Source organism: Chiloscyllium plagiosum, unplaced genomic scaffold (assembly GCF_037043375.1).
Source record: "Chiloscyllium plagiosum isolate Xiang-an unplaced genomic scaffold, Cpla_swu_hap1 HiC_scaffold_33, whole genome shotgun sequence".
NCBI classification, from domain to species: domain Eukaryota; kingdom Metazoa; phylum Chordata; class Chondrichthyes; order Orectolobiformes; family Hemiscylliidae; genus Chiloscyllium; species Chiloscyllium plagiosum.
In genome coordinates, this window is record NW_028270171.1 from 8,709,148 (window position 1) to 8,725,965 (window position 16,818).

Consider the following 16,818-nt stretch of genomic DNA (forward strand, 5'->3'; position numbering starts at 1 on the left):
CCTTGTTGGGGCGGGGGGGGGGGGGGGGGGGGTGGGGAGGGTTGGAGGGGGGAGGTCACACTGGAACTGAGGGAACAGGGAGGGCAAATAAACCATGTACTCCACTTTAACACTTACCTTCGAGTCTGGAGAGAGGGATGTCCTCAGTCAGGAGGGGTGCAGGCAGCATTGGATGTGGATCAACTTTAATTTCTCTCCAGAGCTCAATGACTGGGGCCCAGGACAGGACTATGGAGAGGCCACTGTTCTCGGGCTGAGGGCAGGGCCTGTGTGCTTTTTAAAAATTCACTCACAGGATGTGGGCAGCATTTATTGCCCATTCCTAATTGCCCAGAGGGCAGTTAAGAATCAACCACATTGCCGTGGGTCTGGGGTCAGACCAGATAAGGATAATAGATTTCCCTCCCCAAAGGGCAATAGCAAGTGGATTTTTCCAACAATTTCATGGTGATTGTTAGACTTTTTGTTTTTTTAAAAAAAATCAAATTCAAATCCGTCATGACAGGGTTTGAGCATGGACCCCAGAGCATTACCTGGATCTCTAGATTCACAGCAATATCTCTCTCTCTCTCTCTCTCACACACACACACACACACAAACTCTCTCATAAACACACAAATACATACACACACGCACGCACACACTGTCTCTCTCTCTCTCACACGCACACACTCTCACACACTATCTCTCACACACTCTCACACACACACACACACTCTCTTACTCACACATGCTCTCTTTCTCTGTCTCACATACACTCTAACACCCTCTCTCACACACACTCACATTGACACATGCACATTCTCTCATACACACTCTCTCTCTTACACACACATTCTCTCTCATATACACACACTCATACACACATGTTCTCTCTCATAGAAACACACACACTCTCTCTCTCACACACACTTTCTCTCTCAGACACACATACACACACACATTCTCTCTGTCTCTCTCACACACGCAGGCACACACACTCTCTCTTTCTCTGTCTCTCTCTCTCTCTTACACACACAAACACACACACACACCACAAACCAGTACGAGGTTCTTTGACCTTGCCTGGGATGCAAAGGTGAAGTTCTCCTTTAAACAATTGACTTGGGCCATGCCCTGTGATTCCTGTCCCTGCCTCTTGCCCAGTACCATCCCTCCTTTTCCAATCGGTAATCCCTGTCCTCTTCCACCTCCTGCCCAAAAACAAATGAGGGGAATTTAATACAGGGGAGAAACAGTAAAGACAGGAAGGTATACATTATGAATCAGTCGAGGAAGTCAAACAGAATTTTCAGCTGAGAGTGGCCTGGCACATTGATAAGGGACAAATTACTCCCACCAGCAATCTTCCTTGGCTGTGCAAACACACACACACACACACACGTACACAACACACACACACACGTACACACACATGTACATAACACACACACACGTACACAAGACACACACGTACACACACACGTACACAACACACACACACGTACACACACATATACACAACACACACACGTACATACACAAACACACACACACGTATACAACACACACACGTACACAACACGCACGTGCACACACACATGTACACAACACACACACATACACACACACACACGCACCTGTACACACACATACACAACACACACGTACGCAACACACACACGTACACAACACACATGTACACAACACAGAACACGTACACACACGTACACAACACACACACGTACATACACAAACACACACACACGTATACAACACACACACGTACACAACACGCACGTGCACACACACATGTACACAACACACACACATACACACACACACACGCACCTGTACACACACATACACAACACACACGTACGCAACACACACACGTACACAACACACATGTACACAACACACACGTACACAACACAGAACACGTACACACACACGTATGCAACACACACGTACACATACGTACACACACACATACACAATACACACACACGTACACAACACACACACGTACACAACACACACGTACACACACGTACACAACACACACACATACACAACACACATACACATACACACATGTACACAACACACGTACACACACACATGTACATAACACACACACACGTACACAAGACACACACGTACACACACACGTACACAACACACACACACGTACACACACATATACACAACACACACACGTACATACACAAACACACACACACGTATACAACACACACACGTACACAACACGCACGTGCACACACACATGTACACAACACACACACATACACACACACACACGCACCTGTACACACACATACACAACACACACGTACGCAACACACACACGTACACAACACACATGTACACAACACAGAACACGTACACACACGTACACAACACACACACGTACATACACAAACACACACACACGTATACAACACACACACGTACACAACACGCACGTGCACACACACATGTACACAACACACACATACACACACACACACGCACCTGTACACACACATACACAACACACACGTACGCAACACACACACGTACACAACACACATGTACACAACACACACGTACACAACACAGAACACGTACACACACACGTATGCAACACACACGTACACATACGTACACACACACATACACAATACACACACACGTACACAACACACACACGTACACAACACACACGTACACACACGTACACAACACACACACATACACAACACACATGCACATACACACATGTACACAACACACGTACACACACACACGTACACAACACACACACGTACACAACACACACGTACACAACACACATATACACACACGCACACATACACAACACACACATGTACACACACGTACACAACACACACGTACACACACAAACACACACACACGTATACAACACAGACACATACACAACACACACGTGCACGCACACATGTACACAATGCACACACGTACACAACACACACGTACACACACACGCTCACGTACACACACATACACAACACACACGTACACAACACACACACGTACACGACACACATGTACACAACACACACGTACACAACACACATGTACACACACGTACGCAACACACACGTACACATACGTACACACACACAAAAACAATACACACACGTACACACACATGTACACACACATACACACACATGTACACACACGTGCACACACACGTGCACACACATGTGCATACACACACGTACACGTACACATACACACGTGCACACACGTACATGCACACACATACATGTACACACACACACGTGCACACACACACATGTACGCACACACGTACACACACACACGTACACACGCACACATACACACACATGTACACATACACAGAAAGACATTAGAATAGAGGGCCTTTCAAACCTTGGGATGAAAATAAGGTGAAGTTACCCTTTAAACAATTGGCTATTTATATACAATAGTGCCTATCATGCCTCCGCCACAAGACTCAATGCCCGTCCAGTTTTGTTTGTTGAGGGGATGGGAGGTTGGTGTTATAATGGGCAAGCTGCATCTCCCCACCCCCTAAAACCCACCCACCTCCCCCAGCCCCAGCTCAGGATAAGTCCCTGTCCTGTACGCTGCCGTACATGTACGCATCCTTGCCCTGCTCCTGGACGAACTCCTCCTTCCTGTCCCATTCATTGGTCCAGCCCCCGTTGGTGATGTTGGTGGTGCCCGTGGTGCCATAGCTCCCGTAGCCATCCTCCACCTCGGCCGCCAACTCATCCTCGTACATGAAGCCACACTTCTCGTCGCTGAGCTCCTCGGGCTCCGCCCACGACTGCTTCTCCCCGGACGCAAAGATGCCGTAGAATATCACCCCCGCGTAGTGAACCAGGGAGGCGATCAGGAACACGTACTGCCACTCCTCGCGGGTCTTTTTGTTTCACAGGCCGTGGCCCAAAAAAAAATCAAAACACAACGGGCTGTTAGAAGACTCCTGCAATCATAGAATCTCTACAGTGTGGAAACAGGCCCTTTGGTCCATCCAGTCCACACTGACCCTCTGAAGAGTAACCCACCCAGACCCATTCCCCTACTCTATTGCTCTACGTTTACCCCTGACTAATGCACCTAAGCTACACATCCCTGAACACTGTGGGCAATTTCCCATGGCCAATTCACCCTCACCTGCAAATCTTTGGATTGTGGGAGGAAACCAGAGCACCTGGTGGAAACCCACACAGGTACAGGGAGAACGTGCAAACCGCATGATCCTGAGGCTGGGATTGAGCCCGTGGCCCTGCCACTGTGAGGCACAAGTGCTAACCACTAAAACACCATGCCACCCATAATCAGTTGCCCAGGCCGAAGTATTAACCATATCCAACAGCAGAGGGGTTAAAACATAATCAGAGAATTCCCACAGTGTGGAAGCAGGCCATTGAGTGCATTCCAGCAGACCCTATCCCTATAACCCTGCAATTCCCCTGGCCAACCCACCTAGCCCTCACATCCCTTGACACTGTGCAATTTAGCATGGCCAAAGGGCTACACGATGGCTCGGTGGTTAGCCCTGCTGCCTCCCAGCAGCAGGAACCTGGGTTAAATTTCAGCCTCAGGCGACTGTGTGGAGTTTGCACATTCTCTCCTTGTCTGCATGGGTTTCCTCTGGTTTCCTCCCACAGTCCAAAAATGTGCAGGCTGGGTGGATTAGCCATGGGAAATGCAAGGGTAGGATCTGGTAGGGATGCTCTTTGGAGGGTCACTGTGGACTCGATGGGCTAAATCGGTTGCTTCCACACTGTGGGGCTTCAAGTCCACTTAACCTGCACATCTTTGGACTGTGGGAGGGAACCCAACATAGACACAGGGTGAATGTGCAAACTTCCCATAGACAGTTGCCCGAGGGTGGAATCGAATCCGGAATGTCAACAATCTGCTTTTTTTCTGAAAGTAGCAATGGATATTGAGGACCTACAAGGGTCCTCTCACGAATGCTGGAGCTCACTTTTATAAAGATATTTTCAGAACATGTGGGCATTGCTGGCTGGGCTTGTCCCTAGTTGACCTGTGCAAGATAGTGTTGGACTGGTGCAGTCGGTGTAGTGTCAGGATACCCACATGGCACCATTAAGGAGGGAGTGCCAGGACTTTGATCTGAAGGAACAGCCCCCATCCAAGTCAGGATTAGATTAGATTTGCTACAGTGTGGAAACAGGCCCTTCAGCCCAACAAGTCCACACCGACCTTCCAAAGAACAACCCACCCAGACCCATTCCCCTACATTCACCCCTGACTAATACACCTAACACTATGGGCAATTTAGCATGGCCAATTCACCTGACCTGCACATCTTTGGACGGTGGGAGGAAACCAGAGCACCAGGAGCAAACCCATGCAGACACGAGGAGAATGTGCAAACACCACAGAGACAGTCACTCGAGGCGGGAATCGAACCTGGGACCCTGGCGCTGTGAGGCAGCAGTGCTAACCACTGAGCCACAGTGCTGCCGCATGGCATATGCTCGCAAGCAACCTTACAGAGGGAGGATGGTGTCGGCACATATCTGCTGCCCTTGTCCTTCTCGCTGGTAAAGATGACATGCCCGTGCCCTTTTGGGGATCTAACATTGATGGTCGGTCCCGGGCTTCCTTCAGGGATTCGGGAGGCTCAGGTAGTGGGAGGGAGCTGGGAACTACAAACTCCACTAGGTTCTCCAGGCTCTATCAGCCCTCCCTGTGGGCTAGAAGAGAACAGGAGTGCTCTCCCTATTCTGCCAGAATCAGAGTTAACGTTTCGGGTTGAGTGAACCTTGCTCAGATTCTCTTGATTGCTCCCCACAGATGCTGCCAGACCTGCTGAGTTTTTCCAGCAACTTCTGTTTCTGCTTCTCACTTACATAAGAACGATGAGCAGGAGTAGGCCGTCTGGGCCCCTCGGGCCTACTCCACCATTCAATAAGATTGTGGCTGGTCTTTTTGTGGACTCAGCTCCACTTATCCACCCTCTCACCGTAACCCTTAATTCCTTTATTATTCAAAAAATAGCTATCTTAACTTTAAAAACATTTACTGAAGTAGCGTCAACTACTTCACTGGGCAAGGAATTCCACAGATTCACAACCTTCTGGTCGAAGAAGTCCCTTCTCAATTCTATCCTAAATCTGCTCCCCCTAGTTTTGAGGCTATACCTTCCAACGCCCCTCCTCCAAGTCCCTCCTCCCTACCTTTTATCTTCTCCTGCTGAACACTCTCTGCTCATTCCTGAAGAAGGGCCTGTGCCCGAAACGTCGAATCTCCTGTTCCCTGGATGCTGCCTGACCTGCTGTGCTGTTCCAGCAATAAAGTTTCAACTATACCCTCTTGTCCTAGTTTCACCTGCCAGTGGAAACATCCTCTCTATGTCTGTCTTATCTTATCACTTCCAGTATCAACAGTTCGTTTGGTTTTTATTTAGTCTGGAACTACGGTAGTTTCTGCACGGGTCTGCTCACCTTATGCTTTGTCATTGCTCCCACGATTAAAGGGCACACCATCCCAGATAAAGTGCCCACTCCATTGGATAAACCCATTAAGATGCTGGCATAGCGTGGCGCAATGTCCAGATGGTTAACATTGAAACCTTCAGCAGAAAAGTAAGACACAAGATGGATTCAGTTGAGACATACCCCCATTTGTGCGGTGCTAAATTTTAAGTGAGAAAAACACATGCTAACATACGGCAAATACAGACGCGTTTCTGCTCATGGTTCATACTGTCCCTAACAGTAACAGGTGAAAATGACAGGAATTGGGGATGAGATCTTTAATCACCTGAAATTGCGAATCCACTGAAGCCAACGGCAAGGATGAGGAAAGAAATAGCCACTCCTTTTGTGTGAGAGAAGCCCACCACTAAGAGAAAGGTTGCTTCCATTCCGAAACCTTCAGACGAGAAAAATAAAACAAGAGAAGCTTTACCTCAAACAGTGAAGATTCTATACAGCAACCTGCATTTATATAGCATCCCAAAGCAGGAGCACATGCAAACAAAGATTCATCACAAGGTTTCATATTTCCAGCATCCACAGTATTTTGCTTCAATAATGAGATTTTAGGGGAGGTGCTCAAAATCTTAGTTAAAGAGGTGGCTTTTAAGGATCATTTTAAAAAGTGCATGGTGAGGTTTGAGGAGGAATTTCAGAGTTTAGGGGCTTACAGGCCCTATTTTCACAGCTGATGGCCTGATGGTATTATCGCTGGACTGCTAGCCCAGAAACTATATTCTTAGAATATAGTACAGAGTGGGTCCTTTGCAGTTCTGAGAGAGTGTGGCCCTCATGAATTCCTCATGAGGGGATTTTCCTGCTCCTCGGATGCTGCCTAACCTACTGTGCTTTTCCAGCACCGCTCTAATCTAAACTCTGGTTTCCAGCATCTGCAGTCCTCACTTTTGCCCTGTTAGCCCAGAGTCCCAGGTAACGTTCGAGAGACCCAGGTTCAAATCCCGATGGGGAAATTTAAATTCAAGATAAATCTGGAATTCATGATTACCCTGAGTTGATTGTGGGGAAAAACCCATCCGGTTCATTAATGTCCTTTAGGAAAGGAAACTGCCTTAGTTACCTGTCTGGCCTACATGGGACTCCAGACCCATAGCAATGTGGTTGACTCTTAACTCCCTCTGGGCAACACATGCTGGTCTAGCCAGTAACACCCACATCCCATAAATGAATTAAAGTTATCATCACAAAGGGTTGGGTGTACCTGTCAGGCATTAATCTTAGTTACAGGTCTTCCATCCTGCCTTCTGGGGTCCCACCCTAGTTACTAACAATTGATTACAAAATATCTTTCTTAATTTATTAAAGTGGAATGTTTAAGTGGGTTAAAGACACCACTGTATCATTAGTTTTTTGAGAAAACCGAAAATATTGCCTTTATTTGGTGAAAGATTGCAGCATGCTGTTGTGCAGAGGCACCTGGGTGTCCTTATGCATAAATCACAAAAAAAAAATGGTTTGTGGATGCAGGAGGTAAATTATGAAGGGAAATGGAACTTTGTCCTTCATTGTGAGAGGGATGGAGTTTAAAAAAAGGAGGTTATGCTGCAGAGTTGAGAGAGTGGTGCTGGAAAAGCACGGCAGGTCAGGCAGCATCCGAGGAGCAGGAGAATCAATGTTTCGGGCATAAGCCCTTAATCAGGAATGGCCTGAGCAGGAATTCATGATGAAGGGCTTATGCCTGAGATGTTGATTCTCCTGCTCCTTGGATGCTGCCTGACCTGCTGTGCTTTTCCAGCCCCACACTCTCGACTCTGATCTCCAGCATCTGCAGTCCTCACTTTCTCCTAGGTTATGCAGTAGCTGTACAGGGTGCTGGTGAGGCCACACCTGGAGTACTGTGGGTAGTTTTGGTCTCCTTACTTGAGAAAGGATGTACTGATGCTAGAAGGGGTGCAGAGGAGGTTCACGAGATTGATTCTGGAGTTGAGAGGGTTGGCTTATGAGGAGAGATTGAGCAGACTGGGATTATATTCATTGGAATTTAGAAGAATGAGGGGGGATCTTACAGAAACATGTAAAATTACGAAGGAAATGGATAAGATAGAAGCAGGGAGGTTGTTTCCACTAGTGGGTGAGCTATGGGGCAAGGCCTCAAAATAAGAGGGAGCAGATTTAGGACTTAGCTCAGGAGGAACTTCTTCACCCAAAAGATTGTGAATCTGTGGAATTCCCTGCCCAGGGAAGCAGTTGAGGCTTCCTGGTTGAATGTTTTTAAGGCAAAGGTAGGTAGGTTTTTGAACAGTAAAAGAATTAAGGGTGATGGTGGGTAAGTGGAGCTGAGTCCACAAAAAGATCAGCCATGATCTTATTGATTCAGTTCCAGCCTCGGGCGACTGACTGTGTGGAGTTTGCACGTTCTCCCCGTGTCTGCGTGGGTTTCCTCCGGGTGCTCCGGTTTCCTCCCACAGTCCAAAGATGTGCAGGTCAGGTGAATTGGCCATGCTAAATTGCCCGTAGTGTTAGGTAAGGGGTAAATGCAGGGGTATGGGTGGGTTGCGCTTCGGAGGGTCGATGTGGACTTGTTGGGCTGAAGGGCCTGTTTCCACACTGTAAGTAATCTAATCAAATGGCAGAACAGGCTCGACGGGTCTGATGGCCTACTCCTGCTCCTAGTTCTTACGTTCTTCTGCAGTGTCTTTAATGACTGCAGGACACTCTGAAGCATTTCACAGCCAACAGAATCTTTCTGCAGTGTGGTACCTGTGGCAAAGTGGGAAATGCGTTGTCAGCCATTTTCGATTTGATATTGGAGACTGAGGTTTGTTGCTGTGGATGGCCCTTTTGTGTTCTCTCTGCTCCTCGCTAGCAGCTTAAGGTTCCTCCAGGAACCTTGCAGCTTGAACTGTCTGGTTCTGTTGCGAAGAATGACTTAAAGCAAGCTGCTTCGGCTTATCCATCCATCTCTGTAAGTAACTACAGTCTGTAAGAGGAGTGTAGGCATCTCTCTCTCTCTCTCCCTCTCCCTCTCTCTCTCTCTCTCTCTGTTAGGGAGAGGCAAGTGGTTACAGCTTGATGGGCATCAAATCATGACAGACCTGCAATTCTTTGACCACCCGCCATTAATGTGTTACACGAATGGGCTGTTTAATTATCAGTCTGCTGGAGCCAATGTCGTGAATACATACCCAGCAACCTGGAACTCCTGGCTCTCAGGGAGGGACACTACCCACTGCACCACAAGGTCTGTCTAATGTGAATGATGAAAGAAAGGGAGAGTGGGGGCTACAATTTGCAATCATGGCACTAGCTATTCCAGAAGTGTAATTCTTTCTCGGAAGTAACTTAATAGATGGATATCAATTCATCAACAACCACTTGCATTTATATAGCACCTTAACGTACTTAAACATCCCAAGATGTTTTGCAAGGAGTATTATCAGAAAGAAATGTAGGAATGATGGACCTCAATATAGTTAAACATCCCAAAATGTTTGGCAAAGGGTATCATCAGAGAGAAATGTGGGGATGATGGACAAATATCACCTTATGATAGGAGCTGCAGTAGTTTGGATGAGTTTAAATATTTGGAGGCTACAATCAGGCCAGCTGGAATTATTTGAACAGTCTGGTCTAGGGTGAGTTAAGGTATGGAGGAGGACATAGAATATTGGGCACATAAGCAGTCACTCATGCATAACTAAGAGTTACTAATGAAGTTGATGGCTGTGACGGAGAGCAGCATATTGCTTGGTCTGCCTTGCAGAAACTTACCTCCACAGTTCATCATCTTCCTGACGTTGGTGGTGGACATGATTTTCTTGGCTCGGAGGTGGTCCGCTAACTGCCCGCCAATGGGCACGACAATCGTCATGACGAGATGGGGGAGAGCAGACAACAGGCCAACCTGTGTTGAGAGAGAGTTCAACTCAGAGTTAACAATCTGAAATGAGAACACCCACTTGCTGAACAGGGAAACATGCTGTTTTGTACTCTCTGGGTTTCATCAGGACAAATGCAAGAATGCCAAATTTCAAACCATCACAACAAGTCATATCACAAGAGAAAAGAACGCTGATTGGTTAGCCTCAGCCCATCTTGCCAATCAATCAACATTTTTTTTTCCAAAAGTCCAAATTGTTGCAAGGCTCTGAAATTTGGCATTCTTGCATCTGTCCTGACAAGTGCAAGTCGGAAAGCTTCAGTAACATGTCCCTCTGTTCAGAAATCGTCAAATCTGAAATGCAACGGGGTTCATGTGTTGCTGATTCTCTAGGCAGCTTTTCATACGGGCTGGAGTAGAAATTCCTCTCAGGCATTGAATTAACAAAATGACTTCAGCTCCCCAATGTGCCTCTCTCATCCCAGGCCTCATTTCAACTCCACTACTCACTTCCTGGCAGATTATTCCCCAGCAGAGCTGACTCTGTGGTCCAGTGATCTCCCATCATAAAGAACTGACAACACAGAAACAGGCCATTCGGCCCATTTGCTCCATTCTGATATTTATATTTCACATGAACCTCCTCCCACCCCTCTTTATCCCACCATATTGACCTATCCTTTCATTCCTTTCTGCCTCATGTGTTTAGGTAATTTCCCCTTAAGTGCATCCATGTGGCTTGACTCTGTCATTTCACGTCAATTCCACATTCTCACTATTCCCTGGGTAAACGTGTTTCCCCTGAATGTGCTATTGGACTCGGTGACCATCTTACACTTAATGGTTCCAAGTTCTCATTTATCCCACAAATGGAATAATATTCTCTAAGCTACTGTGTCAAATCCTTACATAATCTTAAAGACATCTCTCAGGTCGTTGCTTTTCTAAAGTCTGGTCTTGTTAAGTCTTTGTGGAGCAGGTCAGGTCCTTTCCTGACCCCACCCTGCCCTCTCAACAATGAGGAGGGTGCACTTCTAAAGAAAATTGTAGAGAAAGCCAATTTTTTCTTTAAAAACCGCAAATATTTACATGAAAAGAACATATTTGGTACCTTGCTGATCTCGAACCCAAAGACCTCCTCAAAGTAGGCCGGCTGGCTGATCAACAGCAAGTAGAAAGTCCAACTGCGGCAGAAGTTGGCCACGACTATAGCGTAGACAGGCATCGATGTGAAAAACTTACGCCAGGGCGCCTTGAATTTCTGTCCAGGTAACAGAACAAATCAAAGCATGGGATCAATATTTCTCATCCCTCGAAATAAACCCACGCTTCTCGCATCGAGGGCAGTCCTTCAGGCTGCAATGAATTCTGTACAAAGTTAAAAATCACACAACACCAGGTCATAGTCTAACAAGTTTATTTGAAAGCACTAGCTTTCAGAGCGCTGCCCCTTCATCAGGTGGTTGTTCATCAGCGCTCCGAAAGCTAGTGCTTTCAATTAAACTTGTTGGACTATAATCTGGTGTTGTGTGATTTTCAACTTTGTACACCCCAGTCCAACACCATCATCTCCAAATCATGAATCCTGTAAATTCTTTATTTCATTCTTTCATGGGATATGGGCATCGTTGGCAAGTTCAGGATTTGTTGCCAGTCCCTAATCGCTGCCTCGGCCATTTCAGGGCATGGTTAAAGCCTGTGGGTGTCTGAAGTGACCGTTAATCTCGAAGAGGTAAGGATGCCTGCTTTCCCTCTCTCAAGGACACTCATGAACCAGATGTTTGCAAATCTACTCATGAACAGGCTCCAGCATGGAACCCGCTCACTACCCGGGGGACTGCCTGTGTGGACATCTCAGTGGCAGCTAGGCAGTGCAGTCACTCCTAGCTTCTAACCTCCAACAACTCGATCCCCTGACCTGTCCGGACTTGTCCGACCTGCCCAGCTCCTTTTCCACCTATCCACTCCACCCTCTCCTCCCTGACCTATCACCTTCATCTCCTTCCCCACTGACCTATTGTACTCTATGCCACTCTCTCCCCACCCCCACCCTCCTCTAGCTTATCTCTCCACGCTTCAGGCTCTCTGCCTTTATTCCTGATGAAGGGCTTTTGCCTGAAACGTCGATTTTGCCTGTCCTCGGATGCTGCCTGAATTGCTGTGCTCTTCCAGCACCTGGTTTCCAGCATCTGCAGTCATTGTTTTTACCTCGTTGATTTTAACCCTACTGCGAATCCTCTTGCAAGGATGCCTGCCTTGAAGAAGTTTTCCTCCTCTCTCTACAAGAATCTCAGGGAGTCTCTCTCTCACTGCAACTCCCAGGTCATTTCCTCAGCCCTGAAGCTCTTCAACCATGTCCTGAAACAAACTCGCTATCACAGCCACATTTGCTTCCTCAGTGCCTGTCTCCGTAACCAACTCACCCCACACGGACTCCGGACCACCTTTAAACCACCAGTGCAGTCACTGTTGCAATATCAGAAATTTAGCAGCCAATTTACACACAGGAAGGTCCCGGAAACACCAGTCTGTTTGTGTGAATACTGACCGAGGGGTGAATGTTGGCTCAGACAGTTCTTGAAGATCTTGTCAACTTCAAAAGCCTTAGCTTCCCGTCCAAGCCACAGTGCCTCTGACAGCATGGCTCTTCCTCAGTGCTCTATGGGAGAATCAGCTTTGATATTTTGTGCAGCATTCCTGGAGTCCGATTTGAACCTGGAACTTTTGTGTCTCAGAGACAAAGCTGCACTGGAGCTGACAGTGGGGAGAGGCAATGGGGTTTGGGGGTGTTGGGGTGAAGGTTGACACCCACATTGACACGATATCTTGGACTTTTGGTTTCTCCCCATTACCAACAGGTGAGGAAAAGTGCCCACTCACCACAAGAGGGTTCATCAGGTTGGCGCCCTCTCCAATAGATTCCTCTATGTAGGTCTTCTCTTCCTCGGTAATGGTTGGGTGTTTAGCTGGACTCTCATAAGACACCAGCAGCCAGAAAATGTACCACACCATGCCGAAACTCCCTGTGAAAATGAATTAAGTGAACATATTTTCAAATTCCAAAACTTTCCTCTTCCCTCATCTAGTTTGGGCGGGTAAACTCTCGAGCAGGGATGGCTGGGAACTGGACACACCTTTGTTATTGGGACTAAGGGGGTTGGTATCAAGGAATTACCCATTTCCAACCTTACTCAATCTCTACAAAGGCAGAAGGGGCAGTTAAAAACCACAGGGGTGGTGACTTCACTGAATGTCTCCTCCCACCCACTACCTGCCCCTGCCTCACCACTCACTTAATTCAGGGGTATTCAGCAGTCAGACGTACCAACAATTCCACTGACTCATATTCTCGTCTTCGGTTCTTAGCCACTCCGTGGCTCCTTCTCCCCACCTCTCCAACCTCCTTCAGCCCCACAACACAGCTTCGGTCACATCATTTGATTCCTAAACTTTAAAAATAATCGCACGGTAAACTCAAAAACGCTGGAGTGTCGTTGGGAATATTTCTTAGCCGTCTTACATTTTTTTTTGTAATTCACCCTGGGATCTGGACCTCGCTGATTGGACTAGCATCAATTGCCCATCCCTAATTACCCTTGAGAAGGCAGCTGCTTTCTTGAACCGCTGCAATCCACTAGGTGCAGGGATACCCACAATGCCGTTAGGCAGGGAGTTCTCGGAGTTTGGTCCAACGACACTGAAGGAATGGTGATATATTTCCAAGTCAGGATGGTGAGTGCTTGGAGGGGTATCTGCAGGCTGGTGATATCCCCAAGTATTTGCCGCTCTTGTCCTTCTAGATGGTAGCTTGGAAGGGTGAGAAACCACTGATAAATTGTACTTGGCATGTGACTGCAGTGCTGCATGAAAATATAGCACCTTGAATACATTTTCATATCTCAAATAACATGATATAATACCATGGCTCCTCTAGTTCTGGCCACTTGAGAATCTCCGATTGTAATGGTCCCATTATTAGTTGCTGTGCGTTCAGATGCTGGGACCTGATCTCTGAAACTCCCTTCCTCAACCTCAGGTCCTCTCTCCCTCTCTCTCTTTCACTGAAGTCAGGAGCCACACATTAGATTACTTACAGTGTGGAAACAGGCCCTTCAGCCCAACAAGTCCACACCGACCCGCCGAAGCGCAACCCACCCATACTCCTACATCTACCCCTTACCTAACACTACGGGCAATTTAGCATGGCCAATTCACCTGACCTGCACATCTTTGGACTGTGGGAGGAAACCGGAGCACCTGGAGGAAACCCACGCAGACACGGGGAGAACGTGCAAACTCCACACAGTCAGTCACCCGAGGCGGGAATTGAACCCGGGTCTCTGGGGCTGTGAGGCAGCAGTGCTAACCACTGTGCCATCGTGCCGCACGACACCAGGTTGTAGTCCAATAGGTTTATTGGAAATCACAAGCTTTTGGAGCGCTGCTCCTTTGTCAGGTGAAGTGTGAGCCTCTCATATTTCACCTGATGAGGGAGCGTCCCTCTGAAAACTTGTGATTACAAATAAACCTGTTCGACTACAAGCTGGTGTCGTGTGACTCCTGACTTTGGATTTTAACCAGCCCAGGCTGACACTGGTACTTCCATGTCTTTTCTCACTGTTGACACCCCTTAAAACATAGCTTTTTGACAAAAAAAAGGTTTTGTTAACAGGCCATGTCAATTATCATTTTATAATACCCCTGTGAACTGGCTTAGGATGAAAATGAATAAAGCTTATTTTCTTTGAACAATGTGCATTTTCTGTGCACAGGAGCTGATACAGAGACACACACACGCCAAAGGGAACAGATGGGAGTGAATCATTCCCTCTGACTGTGCATGTGGTCTTCTTGTACAGGAGTTGACACTGAGGCAAACACATAGGCAATATAGTACCAAGTGGGAGTGAATCATTCCCTGTTACTCTGAATGTACCATTGTTTTCTGAACTGCAACTCTAACACAAGTATACTTATCAATCCAACTTGAAAGTTGACCCTAGTACGAATATTACCATTGGGTTGGCAGAGCTCCAATAATTCTGAATGATTGTTAGTCATAAAACAAGAAAACTTTAACATTTCTAGATAAAGTAAAGGTAAAGTCAGGGTAGTGACAGGGTAGATAAACTACAGTATTTCCACTGCTTGGAGAGTTTAGAACTAGGGGGCTTAGTCTAAGAATTAGGGCCAGACTGTTCACAAGAGATGTTAGGAAGCACATCTACACACAAAGGGTTGGAGAGGCTTGCTATTCACTTCCACAAATGGCAGTGGATGTTGGATCAGTCATTGATTTTAAATCTGAGTTGGACAGGCTTTTGTTAAGAAAAGGTGTGAAGAGATTAGGGCCGAAGGCAGGTATATGGAGTTAGGCACAGATCAGCCATGATCTCATTCAATGGTGGGACAGGCTCAAGTGGCTGAATGGCCTCCTCCTGTTTGTATGGTCCTAAAGTCACCATAGTCCCATCAGGCTGCTCTCTCATTAGAGAGAGACTGGTGATGAGTTTAATCTGAAGATCACCATGTCTCAGGTGAAAGGCAAGGTTGAGATGGTGGAACTATCATGGTAATCTGAGTTGATTGACCCCTGTAACATCTCTGTGGTAATTGAACACACCACTACTTTAGTTCCTTCTGTCACTTTTCTCTACGGCGGCTCAGTGGTTAGCACTGCTGCCTCACAGCACCAGACAATAGACAATCGGTGCAGGAGTAGGCCATTCTGCCCTTTGAACCTACACCACCATTCAATATGATCATGGCTGATCATCCTTAATCAGTATCCTGTTCCTGCCTTATCTCCATAATCCTTGATTCCACGATCCTTGAGAGCTCTATCCAACTCTTTCTTAAATGAATCCAGAGACTGGACCTCCACTGCCCTCTGGGGCAGAGCATTCCACACAGCCACCACTCTCTGGGTGAAGAAATTTCTCCTCATCTCTGTCCTAAATGGTCTACCCCGTATTTTTAAGCTGTGTCCTCTGGTTCGGCACTCACCCATCAGTGGAAACATATTTCCTGCCTCCAGAGTGTCCAATCCTTCAATAATCTTATATGTCTCAATCAGATCCCTTCTCAGTCTTCTAAACTCAAGGGTATACAAGCCCAGTTGCTCCAGTCTATCAGCGTAAGGTAGTTCCGCCATGCCAGGAATTGACCTCGTGAAACTACGCTGCACTCCCTCAATAGCCAGAATGTCTATCCTCAAATTTGGAGACCAGAACTGCACACAGTACTCCCGGTGTGGTCTCACCAGGGCCCTGTATAGCTGCAGAAGAACCTCTTTGCTTCTATACTCAATCCCTCTTGTTATGAAGGCCAGCATGCTATTGGCTTTCTTCACTACCTGCTGTACCTGCATGCTTATCTTCATTGACTGGTGTACAAGAACACCCAGATCTCTCTGTACTGCCCCTTTACCTAAATTGATTCCAT

General features: G+C 47.0%; 1 protein-coding gene across 1 annotated transcript in view; it reads right to left on the minus strand.

Moving 5' to 3' along the window:
* Window positions 1-1,074: 1,074 nt before the first annotated feature.
* LOC122542181 (vesicular glutamate transporter 1) overlaps window positions 1,075-16,818 on the minus strand; it is a 73,733-nt gene continuing 57,989 nt past the window's right edge. The window contains exons 7-12 of the mRNA XM_043679623.2: window positions 13,255-13,397; window positions 11,486-11,635; window positions 10,266-10,398; window positions 6,823-6,933; window positions 6,504-6,631; window positions 1,075-3,943 (exon numbers count right to left, since the gene is read on the minus strand). Coding sequence (XP_043535558.1) covers window positions 3,620-3,943; window positions 6,504-6,631; window positions 6,823-6,933; window positions 10,266-10,398; window positions 11,486-11,635; window positions 13,255-13,397 — 989 coding nt within the window. The 3' untranslated portion in view covers window positions 1,075-3,619. The remainder of the gene's footprint in view (window positions 3,944-6,503; window positions 6,632-6,822; window positions 6,934-10,265; window positions 10,399-11,485; window positions 11,636-13,254; window positions 13,398-16,818) is intronic.